The sequence below is a fragment of the Chlamydotis macqueenii genome, chromosome 10 (assembly GCF_036417535.1).
Source record: "Chlamydotis macqueenii isolate bChlMac1 chromosome 10, bChlMac1.mat, whole genome shotgun sequence".
Lineage (NCBI taxonomy): Eukaryota > Metazoa > Chordata > Aves > Otidiformes > Otididae > Chlamydotis > Chlamydotis macqueenii.
This window is the reverse complement of record NC_141565.1, coordinates 10384455-10401232: the sequence shown is the minus strand read 5'-3', so window position 1 is coordinate 10401232 and position 16778 is coordinate 10384455. Positions and strand designations below refer to the sequence as shown.

At 55.7% G+C, this 16778-nt stretch overlaps 2 protein-coding genes across 2 annotated transcripts; both read right to left on the bottom strand.

The window, feature by feature from the left end:
- Window positions 1-789: 789 nt before the first annotated feature.
- UQCRC1 (ubiquinol-cytochrome c reductase core protein 1) lies at window positions 790-9654 on the bottom strand. Its single transcript, XM_086755610.1, has 13 exons — window positions 9514-9654; window positions 8848-8988; window positions 8303-8389; window positions 7335-7464; window positions 6586-6784; window positions 5888-5967; window positions 5624-5739; window positions 4965-5108; window positions 4067-4227; window positions 2958-3043; window positions 2390-2478; window positions 1765-1840; window positions 790-1014 (listed from the first exon to the last, which is right to left on the bottom strand). The coding sequence occupies exons 1-13, from the start codon at window positions 9583-9585 to the stop codon at window positions 950-952; spliced, it is 1446 nt and encodes a 481-aa protein (XP_086611736.1). The 5' UTR covers window positions 9586-9654; the 3' UTR covers window positions 790-949.
- A 435-nt stretch (window positions 9655-10089) lies between these two features.
- SLC26A6 (solute carrier family 26 member 6) lies at window positions 10090-15520 on the bottom strand. Its single transcript, XM_086755274.1, has 19 exons — window positions 15393-15520; window positions 14960-15099; window positions 14751-14861; window positions 14301-14473; window positions 14043-14207; window positions 13762-13914; window positions 13508-13590; window positions 13266-13413; window positions 13049-13162; window positions 12885-12962; window positions 12648-12743; window positions 12419-12525; window positions 12260-12329; window positions 12004-12096; window positions 11787-11891; window positions 11058-11234; window positions 10878-10932; window positions 10460-10581; window positions 10090-10376 (listed from the first exon to the last, which is right to left on the bottom strand). The coding sequence occupies exons 1-19, from the start codon at window positions 15518-15520 to the stop codon at window positions 10353-10355; spliced, it is 2142 nt and encodes a 713-aa protein (XP_086611400.1). The 3' UTR covers window positions 10090-10352.
- Between the last annotated feature and the right edge of the window lie 1258 nt (window positions 15521-16778).

Sequence of the window (16778 nt, the reverse complement as noted above, 5' to 3'; positions counted from 1 at the left end):
AGATGGAGGGTTATCATCTACACAAGTAGACCAACACCACGTACTCCACAATTTCTGCTCATTATTGAGCTGGTTTACAAGTAACAAGGAAGCTTAAGGTGAGAGGTACCATATCCTCACATAGGCTCTGGAAAGACGTTTGTTTAGCAACAGCTCCAGCTCCTCACACCTCCCGAACCTGCTAGAGACAATCGCCTCGTACTGAGGCAGCACCAGGCAAGGCCAGGCTGATCACCTCACCAGATACATAGGTGGTGGGAACTCAGCCATCAGTTTTGTCTGTAACTGATGAGGGAGAGAGGGGTTGCAGAAACTGCCCCTACTGCAGAGGCAGTCACTCCAAGAGGGCCACAAACACTAACACCACATCCCAGGGACAGGAAGAGGACCAACTTTCCACAGATACATTTTGATCTCCTTGGTGATCAGGAGAGCACGGAGGTCCCAGTCCCCCACTTTGTTCTTAAGTCTGCACAAGCAGCAACGCCACAGCCCGAGTCTGGCCATGCTGCCGCTGCACAGAGGGGCACAGTGGAAATAGCTACACCTGCCCTGGCAGCCTCATACCAGCAAAAAGACTTCCTTCAACCAGCCTGAAGACCAGAGCTCCAAATCAGGACAGTGCCAGCTAAGGACAGAGGAGGCAGGGCCGCAGACAGACACACAGACAAGTTTCTAGCATGAGCCCTGACAAATCAAGGCTGATTGGTCCAATACCTCACCAATTTGACAAGATTAACAATGTCCACATGACCCAACAAGACACAGTCATGACCCAGCAGAACCAACTCCATATAGGATTGTTTATTTTTGTTTCATTACACTTAACACCACGAAGACAGCCATTTTGATGGGACTCATCTTGCCCCTGGAGCACAAGACATTCAGAGCCAGAGGGAACCTGTCACAGTCCACAGCTTCACTATTTCCAACCGTGCAGGAACACATCCTAGAAACGGATCCAGTACATGGCACTGCGGATACGGTTGTAATCCAAGAGCTGTTCAATGGGACCTGAGCGAACAGAACAAGAGTCAGTCACTGGAGACTAGAGGCGTAATTAAAATCCCTGTGCAGCTTCCCACGGTCTTAAAGTAGACAGTGGCACAGCAGACTGTGCTCACAATCCAGAGCACCTATGCACACAACCAGGCATACTCAGTACAGCTCCACATGGAGGTATGAAATAAAGGGAGCCACCAACTCAGAGATTTTGGCTAGCTCATTCCAACTTCCTGTTCAAAACCAGTCTCTTTGAAGGCCAGAGGAAACAGCTGCATGGAGGAGGGGAATCCACAACACACAGGAAGTAGGCAGCAGAGCGGAGCTGAGCTGAGCTGCTCAGGCAGGTTTTCTGAGAGGAATTTGTCCTTGGCCAGACAGACATGCCAGAGCAGCCCAAGAGAACCATGTCTCTTCACTTCCCTTACATAAATCACCATGACCCCAGGGTAAGGACACCTGGCAGACATCGCTGGGCCCACACCCAGCTATGGGACTCCCAATCTTAGTCACGGCTCCACAGCAAGTAGAGAGGTGGGAGGACAGCCAGCAGCTTCCTGCCACTGCACCTCCATCACCTGCAGGTCTGATGTCCTGGCAAACGTGCCTTGGCACATCAAACCGTGCAGAAGTAGAAGAATACCAGCGAAGAACTGGAGTGGTTAGGAGGCCAGAACATACGCGCGAGAAGTGCCCGCAGCTCACTTCCACTCCACTCTTGACCCCTTCCTGGTTTTTGAGCTACTGTCGCTTACTACTTACCAACTGCCGCAACTGCCGGGCATTTGTCATAAATGTATTTACTGCAGACCTCTCTCACCATTCCTGCATCAACAGCCTAATAAATATCAAACAAGCAATTAATGATCCTTCCAGCAGACCTGCATTTCTCAAAGTTGGAAGTTACTGTTGCCATTACATATCAAGATGATCAAAGAGATATTGTCAAACCCTTGGGGGCCATCTGCACCAACTGCCCAGCTCTTGTCTGGGAGGATGGCTAATGTTCTACACAGCACATTCTCCTGAGAGTACAGAGGACACGGCAGTCCAAAATCTGAAGCCTCCCTAGGGATACAGTGGCTGCAGGATTACACAAACCAGATACTGGCCACCTCCAGGGAATCTGTTAAAGGAATTTCAAGTTGTGCTGCTTAACACGGGCATATGCCCTCTTTCCAGGATGGACTGAATCCAGCCCCAGGATACAGTGAGTCTACGCCAGAGAGTCCGGCATGTTTATATCAGTGCCAGCGAGACGAACGCCTGGACTCCAGGCAGCTTGGCTACGGAATAAGTAAGCCTCATGTTACTGCAGCAAACTAAGGCCAGAAAATCCTGACACCACCATGCTCAGGTAACCCAACCAAAACAAACGGATACCTACAGCAATCCTGGCATCCCATTCCTCCAGAGGGATACGGCGTCCGTAGTTCAAGAGATGGCTTCCAATATTCTCACACACTGGGGTAGTACCTAGATGTTGAAGGTATCACACGGTCAGTATAACAGAAAGCCTTCCAGAATTACACAGCCTGATCAGCCAAAGCAGACAGAAGCAATTCTAGAGGTTAAACAGCTTCTAATGAAGGACCAGTCATAGTTACCACTCTAAGCAGCTCTGGTAGCAGTTAAGCAACGCAAAGATTGCTTCACTGGTCTCCACAGTGTTATAGCCAAGGCAGACCATTTTGAGGGTCTCAATTCTCACTTCAGCAGACAGCACCTTATTCACCTCTCAGCAACAGAACAACTAGAAGTTCACAGGGTCAGAGCTAGCTTGGAGGACAGCAGACTGGGCTCAGCTGCTTTGACAACATGGAAGGAGGAAGAGGAAGTTTTTGCCCAGTGCCCACCAGCAGTACCGCAATGACTAGCTGAGCTCCACTCCCCAGGAGAGGCATAAGCAGTAATCTGAAAGTTGCGCAGTGGTCAGTCCATAAACCAGAACATACCATCCAGTTGAGCCACCATGGCATTTCGGAGATAGTTCTTGGCTCGTTTCACCTCCGACTCTGTGGTACTAGTGCACAGACGCATCCTGGAGAGGAGATGGAAAGACCACTAAAGCTCCTAAAGATGTTTGTCTGCTTAGACAGAAAGTGAATTCTTCTCTTTCCCAAGCCTCTGCAGAAATAAGCTATTATCAACATCACTTGTCTTACAGGCTTGACATTCATTCTTGATAACCACAAAGCAGCTAAGAACCGGGGAGCATCGAACAGCAGGAGGGGAGAGAAAGCACTCAAGCTTACAGGCAGGGGACATCAGCCAGCAGGTTACGTGCCGAGTTACACTCACGAAGGTCTAAGCAGCCCTGGTGCTGGCTCTAGCTTGCCCATCAGGCACAGTGGCAAGCGGTCTGCGGTACGCTACCACAAGAAAAGGAAGGCATGTCAGCTATTCCCACGCACGGGAAGCTGCTATGGAAACTGACGGTGAAAGAACAAGACAGTTCTACAGAGTCTGTTTGGACTCCAGCTGCTAAATCCCTTCCTTCTCTGCCAACTGCAACGTCTCTGGGGCAAGGGCTAACTCCATCTGCTCCACACACAGTGCCGCTCAGCTCTGAATCTCAGACGTAGCCTCGAATCATTAGTGGGATATACACGTATAAAGACAGAATAGACAGAAGGTCCCCAAACACTGGCATGACTCCAGCAGTGGGGCATTTATCAGCCACAACACAACAGTCTGGAAGGCGGGAACTCTGCCTGCTTTGCTCAAGCTTAACAAGACAATGGAGATACGCCTCTTGGGCACCTGGGAAAGTCTTGTCTCTAAGAAACCATCTCATTTGTACATAAAAAACCCAAAAGCCTCAGTGCTAGTACTTGGAAACATGAAAGAAAGACCTGAAGAGCCCTAAGGAATTAAAATATCTCCTCAAAAGCCACATCCTAAGCCATTTACAGAAGCCATTTACAGGATCGCTAAACCAGAATGTGAGTTACCAAGAAATTCATACAGAAACACAGGTCTCTGAAGACATAATATAGTCCCCACCAGCTCAGCCTCAGAGGGTCAGATCTTAAACAGGAACTTTTGCCAAAGTTGTACTTACCACTCCCCCTGAGCACAATACAGCATGTCATCTACGGACAGAGGATCGGAAACAAAATGGAAACCAAAGAGGCCGGTATCAGAGTAAGAGGTGTTGAACGTCTGGAAACTGTGGCAGAGATTATGCTCCACCGCAAGCGTAGCCAGCCTGCTGGACTGATTCTGTAAATAAGGAGGTACCGTTAGCCACTGCACTCTTACAGCCTCCTCACAGCTCCACATTCTTTCCAACTGAGTTGTTTTCACAAAGACCACAGACAAGACAGAGTGGAACACTTTGCTGAAGCAGAGCTTAATTTAGGCCCTTCATGTGGTCAACAGATGAGATTTGCTGGTGGAAAAGCCACAGACAATGGCCTAAGAGTCCATCCAGCAAAACCATTTCCTTTCCCAGCTGCAGATGAGGAGCTGGTATGCATACCACTGTAAGAGCAGAGAAAATGGGAAGTGCAAAGTCTCCCAGTAGCAGGGGTTAGCACAGTTATGCAGGCCAGAGAGATTTCAGATGAGAACAGATGTAACATCAGGGTTTTAAACAAGTTCCACCTGCAAGGCAAGCTTGCATCATGAGGCTGTGGGCTACTCTGTCCTGCTTCCATCACCACCCCCACTGAGTGGTTAGTTTGTGAGGGTGGGAACAAGCTGCTGAGAATTCATCAGCTAAACCTCTTTCAAAGTTAGGAGAGAAGGCTCAGTTCGTCTCCCAGCATCACCTCTCAAAAATGGTCCTAGTTAACCTCGACTGCACTTCTATCCTGCTCTCCAGACTCCTAACCACTTCACAGCTGGAAGCGAACCACAGCCTCCCGTAAAGCACACTCACCCAGGGTCTCCCTCATATTTAGTATTTCATATTAAAAGGCTCCAGGCTCTCCCTATCACACTCACAAGCCTCTTACCTTACCACCTCCAAACGTGCGGTCATAGCGTCCCATGATAGCATTAGCCACATTGAGGACAACGTTGTCTGGATCAGCCCATCCTGGCCCCTCCACAGCAAGAGCAACGTGGGCAACAGGCAGACCATCATCCCTGGCACGGATCTAGAAAATCATCAAGGAGCAAGGGAGAACTGCATGAGCACTGTGGCTTTGTCTGCAGCCTGTTACAATGCCAGGCTGACAGAAGACTGAGCACTACCAAAATGCTACATAGAATCATAGAACGGTTTGGGTTGGAAGCAACCTTCAAAGCCCATCCAGTCCAACTCCCCTGCAAGGAGCAAGGACATCCCCAACCGGATCAGGTTGCTCAGAGCCTCATCCAACCTGGCCTTGAACATTTCCAGGGATGGGCTATCTATCACCTCTCTGGGCAACCTGTTCCAGTGTTCTACAACCCTCAGTGTAAAAAATTTTTTCCTAATATCTAATCTGAATCTACCTCCCTCTATTTTAAAACCATTACCCCTAGTCCTGTCACAACAGGCCCTACATCATCAGCTTCTCCGAGATACACAAACAGATTTTTCTTCTTGGAAGCAGCTACAACTGTTTTCACATTTATTCAACAGCTTGGCAACAGCTGCTTGTTTTGTCTGGGACCAAAACAACTTTACCTCACTCCCTGTGAAGCGACAGCGCGGGAGGATAGGCACGGCATCCTCTTTGTATGTAAAAGACACTCCACTGAAGTGTTGCCTAGCTGCATCTACCAGCTCTTTGTGGGAAATACCTGGCAATGGGAAAGAGAGACATTTGCAGTTTCAAACAGCTTCATTTAACAAACTCATCTGATTTTACATTAGAGATGTGTGACAGGGGTTTGATCACCAGCTTGAAAATACTGAGGCCTCCCAGAATCACAAGGCTCTAGAATTTACCTCCAGCAGCTGCCAGGACCATACGAGGTGCCTTGAAGTGAGTATCAACATATGAAGCTAGATCTGCTCGAGTCAGATGCCTAGAAAGAACACAGAGAGACCCAGCATATCAGGACCTCTGAGCTGCAGGGATGAGAGGCACAGGACAAACAAGTTTACAGCGCAGACAGCGGTGATGATGTTGATTCATTTAGTTGTGGGGTAAAAATACTTTTTAGAAGCAAGACTGCACTGCCTGTGCTTTCCCTGTGCTCTAACTCTGGAACACAAAGAACAGAAACCGGTGGCCAAGACGGAAAGTTAAGGATAGACTTCAATACAGACCAGAGAGTACTGACCCTGGTCACTCAAGCCACCAGTGTCCTAACAGGTGACTTCACGTGCTTTAATGAGCAGCCGTAGCTCTTGATTTCTCTAATAATGTCAAACTAACAGGTACAGGAGAATGTTCAAACCTGGCCCTACCAACCTCACGGCTTGGGTCAAGCTGATTCTACAGAAGAACATGTGCAGCACTACACATTCTCCAGCACCAACCGGGAAAACACAGTCAAGACACAACAAGGAGCCCAGGGGCACAGGTCACCTCTGTGTACGGACGGTTTTCCCGGTGCAGTCACCACTACTGAGAAGCAGCAGTCACGCACCCCAGGGACCGAAACCCATGGGCCATGTACCACACCCAGTCTCTTGCTCACTTGATGTTCTCCGTGGTCCCTTCAACAGTGCGGGCCAGTGCCGTCCCCTGGAAAGCCGTGGCATGAAGGTAATCAAAGGTAACATCCGCCAAGTTGCTGTCGATTTCTTTCAACTCCTGAAGGATGACACCACGCTCCTTTTCGATCTGAGACTCCTCTAGCGCACAGTTCTGCACAACGTCAGCCAAAAGCTCTACAACTGCAACACATTTCCTACGTTAGCAATCCCGCTACCCGACTGCTACCCGGTGCTGCTGAAAGGAGAGAAGACATGCAGGCAGCAGGGGCACCCGTGACAGAGATGAGTACCACCCATTCCCACAGCCTCAGAGAGGGGCTAACAGCACTGTTTTCGCATGAAGTGTCCAAGCCAGCTTGCCAAGCATCGCTGCCAGTGGAAAGCAGGCAACAACTGCAGGTGAAGCACCAAAAGTGGGGTACCGTTGCAAAAACACACTGAATCCTCACAGAGAGCTTGCGACATCTACAGTAGGGTCCACAGCTCTGATTCAAATCACCACCTCTGGACAAAACCAACCCAAAGAGGAGTCTGCACGTGACAGTACAGAGCACAACCAACACCTGCAAGAGCTGCACTGAGGACTTCTAAAACCTCCAATTTACTGCTCAGACACAACTTCATTCCCTGGTCTGTTGTTACAAAGGATGCTGGTGGTGGAGAAACACAAGCACACGTGCTTGCTTCATCCTTAACTTCCAAATCAGACTTTGCCCACTGGTCATCCTACCTTTGGGCATGTCCTTGGACAAGGCTTTTATGTAATAGGCAGTCTGCTCCCGCGAGGTGTACCCGTTTAGGTGAGCACCCATACTCTCCACCTCCTTCTCAAAGGCAGCACAGGGACGCTTCTTTGTGCCCTAAAAGAAAACATAAACACAATTACAAAATTAACACATTTCCCTCTTGGGTAGAGCTAAAGCAAAGAAAAGAACAATAAAGACCTAAACCAATAAAACCTGTCATGTGGTTCATAAAAGCCAAGAGCAAGTGCAGAAAGCAAGAGATTTAAAACTTGGCTTATTTACTCTCGCCAAAGGATGGCTGAAGTGTATAGGAGCAGAAAACTACTGGTAATACTGGGCTCATCACTTAAGGAGCAAGCCAGATGCTGCAGCTGCCTATGATGGGATAGGCTGAGGCAGCAACTGTCAGGCTTAGATGTCTTCTGCCCTAGGGCTGTTCAGCAGACACTTACATTATTAGAAAAGTAAGAGCTGTAGTCTCTAAACTTTGCTGGCCCACTAGGAAAACAAACAAAAAAAAATAGCTACTGGAAATGCTGCTTTGAGCTCTGCCTGCTAACCTGAACAAACACACTTCTTGACATAGCTCTATACGTGCGTTACACAGTGGCTGGGATAGTCAGGGATTGGAACCACAGTGTCAGAGACTCAGTCTCACTTCAAAATTGCAACTTTTTTTCCTTTAAAAGGGGAAATACCAACTAGTAAGAAAGACTTGCCTTAATTCATGCGTGCTTGCAAGTTGCTGCATATTCAAACAAAGAGCACTGTGTATGCTAGGTGCCTTTTGATGTTAATTTTTGTACTATGTTCAAAGTCTGTGAGACTCAGCTGACCTTATTTACACTCTCTTTTAACAGCTACAGCCTCCGAAGCAAAAGTGCAATATATAAGTGAATATTTAGAACAGCCCTCCATGCAATCCTGCGCCAGACCCAGCATACCTCCTTACCTTAAAGGCCAGATGTTCCAGGAAGTAACCGGCTCCGTTGTTCTTCTCATCTTCATGGCGGCTCCCCGCGCCAATCCACACACCCACCTAACGGCAAAAGTATCAACTACACATATTAGAAAAGAAAACAATCGGCATGCTCAAGCCTCGCGCCACAAATAGAACAGCAGGGACAAAAAGTCTCCTTCACAGACGTTGCACTAGTAGCACCAAAATAAGAACATCCACCAGCAACGGTTTCCTGTACGCATTCTGGGTTTTTATCTAGCAGCTTTGCTAGAAATACAATTACTACTCATTGCTTACTGCTTACACAAAAACTAAGGCTGAGAAAACTTGTATAGCATGAAAGCTTGATTACAGACTTAGAGAAAGCCAGGCTAGGCCTTCTATTGCTACATTAATCCCACCAGTTAACAAAGGGAAGGGGTAGGATCCTTGTCAAAAGCCTTGGTTCAAATAGGGGCTTGTCACTTTTGAAGGTCAGCTATAGACTAGGCAAAGCTGATTGTTTCAAGCAAGCCCTTAACCCATCTTAAACTTACCGTACATGTTGGCTGGTTGGACTCCTCTGAAGCTACACGGAGACCATTGTCCAGAGTGGTGACCTGGGTCTCAGGAATATTATGGAGTGTCTGGGCATAGGTGGCAGCACCTCGGTTCCTTGTTAAAGTCAATAAAGCTGCCTAAAAAAAAAAACCCAAAAACACTACCATCAACCATCACAAGTAAACAGCAACTCCTCTCTGCAGGGCAGACCTCCAGAACACAGACTGCTGAGCACACAGCTGACCAAAGCCAGGCCACACAAGCCCTTTCACGTTTATACTGGAGAGGTCCTGCCGCACACTGCTCGTTAACTGGAGAGCTGCAAACCCTCCGCAGCCCCAAGGTTTCAAGCAGGTCGAAAACCCCAGAGAAGATTCGCAGTAACCAGTCAAAACCTAGCAGCGGGGTGGACAAGAGGAGCGGACAGCAGGACCCCAAAAAACCCCGCGAAGGATGAAGGCTGCCGCCACCGCTGCCCCCGCCCGGCCCCGCTGCGGAGCCAGGGGGCTTCCAGGGCGACCGCTGCCCGTCCCGCACTGGCCACCGCGTCCCCGTGACCTTCCCGGCCGGCAGCCTGGGCCCGGCAGCGCCTCCCGCTCCCCTTGCCGGCCTCCCCCCGGCCCACCTCGCCGCTTCCCCCGCCGCCGGCCGCAGTGACTCACGGAGGGGCGAGGGCCCCGCAGCAGAGCCCGCCCGGCCGCGCACCCCGCCCGGCACACAGAGGAAGCCGCCATCTTGTCCCCGCCGCCGACCGACCGACCGGGCCGCAGCGCGCCTGCGCAGGAAGGATGGGGGCTTGTGGGCAGGGAGGCGCATGCGCACGCGGCCTAGCGGCTGACAGCTAGCGCCGTGATGCGCATGCGCACGAGAGGGAGGGCTGTGCTGGCACTGGGGACGCGCATGCGCAAAGGGAGGCAGCAGCGCCCCCTGGCGGCGGGATGGGCGGTCCCAGGGCAGGGGGGGGTCCCCGCCCGTCCCACTCCCCCCACCGCAGCCCGACAGGCCCGGGGAGGGTCCGGGGGGCAAGTGACAGAAAAGGGTCAGAGGAAGGGAGGGCCAGGCCCGGGCCCAGCCAGGCAGTGCCCACCAGTGCCAGGGTGCAGCCAGGCCGCCCAGCCTGAGGTCGCTTTTATTGAGGAAAGTGCATTAAAATAAAGCCTGAGAAACGCCACACGGTTTTATCCGCGATGCCAATCCCCTGCCGGGAGGAGGGCTCCCCCAGCCGACTCCGAGGGCTCCCCTCCATCCCCCAAAACCAGGCACCGGCCTGGCCGGAGCAGCTGTGGGGGCTCCCAGCGGAGCAGGGCACTTGGCCCCAGCCCGCAGCAGCTCCGTGGCAGGGGGAGCTCACGGCCGGGGCAGGTCCCCAGCTGTCAAGAGTCCCGAGGGGCTGGCGGGGGTACAAGGCTTGCGGGCCCCAGGGTGGGTGTGTTGGTGCTGTCGGGGCGGCGAAGCCCCCTCGCCTGCCCAGCTCTCAGGGAGATGTTTTCCTCTCGCGGGGTTACATTCGGGTGCTGTGGTCCACCTAAGGGAGACAGACGAGGAGAGGTTGGCTTGGCTGCCCCCCACTCCATCACAGCAATGGGGACGGCGAGGCCGGGTGCTCACCGAGGCCAAGTGCTGCTCCTCGTTGATGTGGACCACAGCGTCGTGCACCGAGGGGAAGAAGCAGTGCTTGGTGATGGACGAGCTGAAGAAGTTGCCCCGTTCCAGCTGGGCAAGGACGGGCACTGTGTGGAGGGAGAAACATCCGAAGCTATGGCACCTGGCTGAGGCTGCTGCCCCCCACCCAGGGCAGCCTCCCTCACTCTGCGCTGCAGGGGCACTGGGGCCATCACCAGGCATCCAGCTGCCTCGCTGGGGGCTGCGGGGCTCAAACTGGATCCCTGGGACAACCTGCAGCACCTGTCCCCTGGGGAAACCCTGAGGATGGGGACACCATGGAAGGGAGCCCCAGGCCAGCAGCTGTGTCCCGAAGGGGTGGGCATGCTCGGCAGGGGCTGCTAGCTCTGCAGAGCCTCCTCACCTGGGCAGCCGGCAACAAAGACATCCACTTCTATCTCCTGGAAATCCCTGAAGATCTGCAAATGGCAGAAAACACATTTTGTCCAGGAAGAGGGATGGGCAGTGGCCATCAGGCCACCCTGCAAGCCCTGGGGATGCCCTCGGTGAGACTGCTCGCCCGCCTGTTCCCCTGGCCCCTTACGTTCTTCAGGATCTTGATGGAGACAGTGTCCACAAAGCTGATCGGGCTGAAGTCCAAGACAAGGGCGTGGAAGCCGGGCTGGGGCAGCCCCAAACTGCACAGGGTGGGCTCAGGGGGTGCGCTGCCTTCCGTCTCCTTCAGCTCGATCACCGCCACGCCTGGACCATTAAGCCCATCCTCTGCATCCTGGGGGAGGAAAGAAGCCCCCGGCTCACTGCAGGGGGGGCTGGTGGCACCCCGGGCAGCGTACCTCCCCCCGCGCTTGCCCTGCCCTATGGTGCAGTGGGGCCTGCTGAGGCTCTCTGGCTGCATAGGGGCACAAGCAGTGGGTGGACCCGGGAGCGGGTGCCTCACTCGCACCCTCACCTGCTTTTGGCCTCTTTCCAGGTGCGCTGAGACCCACCCCTTTCCCCAGTGATCCTCTCCAGAGCCGGGCTCGTTAGCCGGTGCCAAGTCAGCATTTGCGCTCACTCTTCGTTCTGATTAACTCACCGAATAGCTAATGACTCACTGGCTCCACCACCTAATCATTAACAGCCTGGCTTTCCTCACCGACCTTGGTGTGACGCCACGGCCCAGCTCTGCCCCAGTGCCTCTTCTCACCCAGTGGCCTCAGACTGAACCGGGAGCCCCATGGGCCACCGGGCACGGTGAATGCCGGAGGGCCAGAGCCACATGGGGAGACGGTGCAGGGTGGCACGGGAGGGGTCTCCTGGGGCAGGGAAGCACCTTTTTCCTCTTTGCCTTCGCCTTCTCTACTTTCTTCTGTTGTTTCTTCAGCTTCTTGAGGGCCTTCTTCTTCTTCTCAATCAGGCGGTCCACGTTGATGCCGCTCTGCAAAACAATGCAGCCCTGTGTCCGCCAGGCACCCCACTGCCCCACTGCCACCCTGGTGCCAGCAGGCAGGGGGGCACGGGGAGTGCCAGGGGGCTGGTGGCTCTCCTACCTTCTTCTTCAGAGCCTCAGCGTACAGCTCCACATTGGCAAAATAGAGGGTGGAGGAGGAGCGGAAGATCTTCACACCGGGGACCTCCTGTGCCTGGGGGCAGATGGGATGGGTGCTACCCTGGGGATGGAGCCCCTTGTTCCCTTTCCTCCCCTCCCTCAAAATGTCCCCCACTCCTTTCCCCAGCAGACAGCCCCTGGAGGTGCTTCGAGCTGCCCCCTGCGTTGCGGGCGGCTCTTCTCCCACCCCCTGTTACCATCTGGTATTCAGCCACGTCCCTGTAGACATTGGTGTCAGAGATGCGTCCCAGGACGGAGTAGTGGGGGCTGCAGGGAGCAGAGCAAGGGGCTGAGGTCACCATGGGCTTCCCCTGCCCTCGGGACGTGGCGCTGGACCCCAGCCCCGGGCTACTCACAGCTGGGTGCGGAAGATGACGGTGAGCAGCCCGAAGGCCACTGAGGCCGCCAGGCCAATGTCCAAGTTCAGCAAGAGTGTGGCCACAAATGTCACGACCCAGACCATCTGGAGGGGGGACATGGTCAACCACAGCACGGCCTCCCCACTGGCACCTGCAAGCCCCAGGGAGGGTGGAGAAGCCCTCTCCAGGGAGAAGAGCACAGCTCCAGGGCCAGTTGGCACCTCACCAGGTCCACTCGGTTGGACTTCCAGAGCATGCGGAGGTCATTGAACTGCTTGAACATGCCCTTGAGGTTGATGATGATGATGGCAGCCAAGATGGCCTAGGAGAAAAGTCCCTGCAGGTGTGAGGATGCTGAGGGCAGTTCTTGGGAGGGCCCTTGGCTGTTCTCCTGCCACACCACCTTGCCGTGGGACAGGCACAGCAGCAGGGTGTGGCATGGAGGCTGTGGGGCCAGACGTACCTTGGGCAGGTCCCGGAAGAGCTCTCCGATCTTCAGGATAGTCACCAGGATGACCAGGGATGCGATGACACCAGCTACCTGTGGGGGTGAGAGCAGGAGGCAAGAGGTGAGCCCCTCGCCCCTGGTCCAGCCCCATGCAGGGAGGCAGCACCACCCCGCCCCACCTGGCTGTTGCCCCCTGTGCTCTCCTGCACCAGGCTTCGTGACATGGAGCAGCTGATGGCAAAACACTGGAAGAAGCCACCCAGGAAGTTGCAGAGGCCCAGCGCGATCAGCTCCTGCAGAGGCAGAGCAGCAGTTGAGGAGCACCATGCCCCTGGCTGCAAGAGGTACAAGCTTGATTTTCAGCCAGGGAAGGGCCCCTGCACATCAGAGCATCACCTGGTTGCTGTCCACTTTGTAGCCATGCTTCAGGGCAAAGATCTTGGCCAGGGAGATGCAGATGGCATAGCCCACCACGGCAATGGCGAAGGCATTGCCCACCACCTGCCCAAAGTAGTTGATGTTAGGGGCCACGGGCGCCTTCAACCTACAGCCAAGACAGGGACACAGGGCTCAAAAGGGAGGTTTGTGGGTGATGTGGTGCCCCAGTGTGGCTACCCTCACTGCCCAGCCCTGCTCACCCGCTGGGGATGTGGCCCACCACAGAGATGCCAAACTTGTCATTCAGGTTGACGCCGTAGGAGATGCCGGTGGAGACGATGATCTAGGGGAGGATGGTTGGAATGAGGCAGGGCCTTTCTGTGCAAGGACCATGGTGGAGGAGGAGGAGGAGGAGAGGACCCACGCCCTGGAGCTGCTCTTGCCAAGGCACCCCTCCCCACCCTGGAGGGGACATGGCTGCATCCCCACAGGGCACTGGGGCAGTTCTGGGTACCGTGATAAGCTCAATGGGGATGGGCATGGGTAGCTTGGCAGCAAACTTGTGGTTGAGCTCTTTCACGATGAAGATGGCCACCATGGCAATGATGGCTGTCACCAGGGTGCCCACATTGGTCTCTGGCAGCTTCTTGCAGATCTCAATGAAAGTCTAGAGGACACAGGAGAAGGGAATGGGCTCAGGAAAGCAGATGCCTCCCCAGTAGGTTTTGGGGGGCCTCTATGTGCCCCACAGGTGAGCGCCTGGGGAGTTCTACATGGCAGCAAGCCCCTACTCACTATGAACAGTGAGAGTGGCCCCGAGTGCTCGCCCAGGGAGACCCCGAAGACGTTTTTGAGCTGGGAGATGAGGACATGCACAGAGGCAGCGGTGGTGTAGCCGCGCACCAGTGGGTCTGAGAGGTAGGTCACCACAAAGCCGAACTGCAGGAGGCCCAGGCCCACCTGGAAGGAGAGGCAGCAGACTTGTCCCACAGGTTGCAGCCCTGGGGCACCATGGCCCCCATCCCCTGCTAGGCTGGGCTGGGGCCCCCTTACCTGGAAGATGCCTGTCAGGACAGTGATGGTGGCCACCAGCTCCACCCTGGCAGCGTCCCGCAATGCCTCATTGACTGTTCCATTGGTGCCATTGACGGACTCCAGGAAGTTGTCACTGGGCAGCAGAGAGTCCGTCAGGCTCCCAATCATGACGGAGATGACAGCGAAGGGGCCTGGGGACAGGTGGGGGTGGGCAGGGAGCCCAAGGTCAGCACCAGGACCTCTCTGAGGTCCAGAGGCACCTGTCCCCTTGGGCTGGGCTCAAAGCGTACCCACTGTGCTTTGGCTCCGGTATGGCCAACCACCTTCTTGGTGGTGCAAAGTAAAGGCAAGAAAGGTCCCTCCCCCAACAGTTGCTGTGGCAATGCTGTGCCATGGATGAAGGCTCACCCCTCTCATCCTCACTCCCACCCCACCATCCCCATGGGAGCACGTGGTCCCTCAGCTCACCCACGGAGTTGTGCCTGGATGTCCCGAAGAAGAAGTAGAGGAAGACGGGGTAAAAGGAGGAATAGAGACCAGTGACAGGTGGCAGCCCGGCCAGCAGCGCGTAGGCAAGCCCTGGACATGGTGGAGAAGGGACACACGTCAAGGACGGCCAAGCCCTGGCCCTCCCACCCGTGGGGATCCCCCAGCAACCTGGGCATGGCATCGCTCACCCTGGGGCAGGTGCATGATGCCCACACTGAAGCCTGACACGATGTCCCCCAGGAGCCAGTCCTTGACTGGGTAGCGGGGCATCCAGCGCAAGAAGGGCAGGAACCGGAAGAGCAGGGACTTGGCGGTGGAGGTCGAGCATCTGGTGGGGAAGGAGAGGGAGCCGGGGCTGAGCACAAGCGGGAGGGCTTGGGGACATCAGTGGGGGTGGACGGGGCCCCATGGGAAGCAATGGGTCCTGCAGGACCCCCAGATCCAGCTGCTGGAGCCAAGCGTCCCTCCAGGCAGGAGAACAGAGTTGGGGACATGGGTGTTTGGGCTTGCAGGAATCAACCCCCAGGTCTGCTCCGTGTCTACCGCAGGGACAGCTGGAGCTGGGCTCCCCATGGCAGTGGGGCTGGGGTGCACAATGCCCCCCGACTGGCACGATCTTACCTTGCCTTGTGAAGATAACCACGCAGCGAGTGCTCGGCGGGAGGTTTCCGCTGCGCCACTTCCTCCAGGTCGGCCTCGCTCAGCACCTCACGGGGCACTCGGTGGCTCAGTGCCATCTCTGCCTCCATGGCCACCCAGCCCTCCCGCGTGCCGGCCCGCTGCAGGGAGGTAAGGGACGGCTCAGCCGTGTCGCCGCGGCCGGGGGTGCCTGGCATCCTGCCCACCCCCGGCCCTTCCTGCATCCCTGCTTGCCCCGTGGAGCCATCCCATCCCAGCCAGCAGTGCTGGATAGGCCCCGAGGCCGGGGGTGAGCTGAGTTTTGTGAGTCCTGAAGCAGCGGCAGCTCACAGCAGAGAGCGGCAGGCAGCTGGCGTGCAGGCAGGGAGGGAGCCGAGGCCCCAGCAATCAGCAGTGCCTGCTCCTGCCCCATGCCAGCCCCATTGCCCCACGGGGGTGCACGGGTGGGGGCTGCAGCAGAGCTGCCTGGGGGGCTCCCCCTCCACCTGCCCACGCAGAGCCCCTTTCAGCGCCAGCCGCCCGTCTCCTCCACGTACCGCGGTGCAGCCGGGGCAGTGGGGCACCGCAGCCACCGTGCAAAGCCCCAGCCACCCCACAGCCCTGTCTGCAGACTTTGTCCCTTTACACATGAGGGGAGCAGGAATGTCAACCCTCAGCGAGCGTCACGGGCTCAACATCTCTCTGCCGGCACCCTCCCCAGCCCCCTGCCCCGCAGAGTGGCCTCAGACCACAGGCAGGGAGGAGCGGGGCTGCGATGGCGTCTCTCCCTTTGCAGGGCCAGGACGGTGGGACCGAGGCGTCTCCGTACGGATCCGCAGCCTGACGTTGCGCAGGGCTCGAGTTGAGAGGTGCCATCGCCCCACCAGGCTCAGCTGGTGCTGAGATGCCCACCCACTTGAGACCAGCCCTGCGAGTCGCCCCTGGGGTGCCTGGGGCTGTGCCAGCCCAAGTCCCCGCTTTGCCCTCAGCCTCCTACCTGCTGCACCCAAGCCGGTCGGGTCCCTCCAGCCGGGCACACGCTCTGCTCCCTCTTATTAATACCTGCCCGTGATCTTTGAGACACTGCTCCCTGCCTCCTGCCCTCCCTCCTGCCCTGCCAGGGAGCTGCCTGCTCCCCAGCCCTGCTGCTGCGCGGCACCCACCACGCTCCCTCAGCACCCTGTTGTGCTGGGTGCCCCAGCTGTGGCAGGCCCAGGGCTGTCACTGCTGTCCCCACAGCCATCCCATCCTGAGGACTGTCCTGGCCAGCCTCAGCCACTGGCCCACAGCGGTGCCCAGGGTGTCACCGTGCCCCAGCGCCAGGTGCAGGGCAGGGGTCTTCTTGCAACTGGGCACATCCTGGTGCCGACCTTCTGCCAAGTGCTGCCA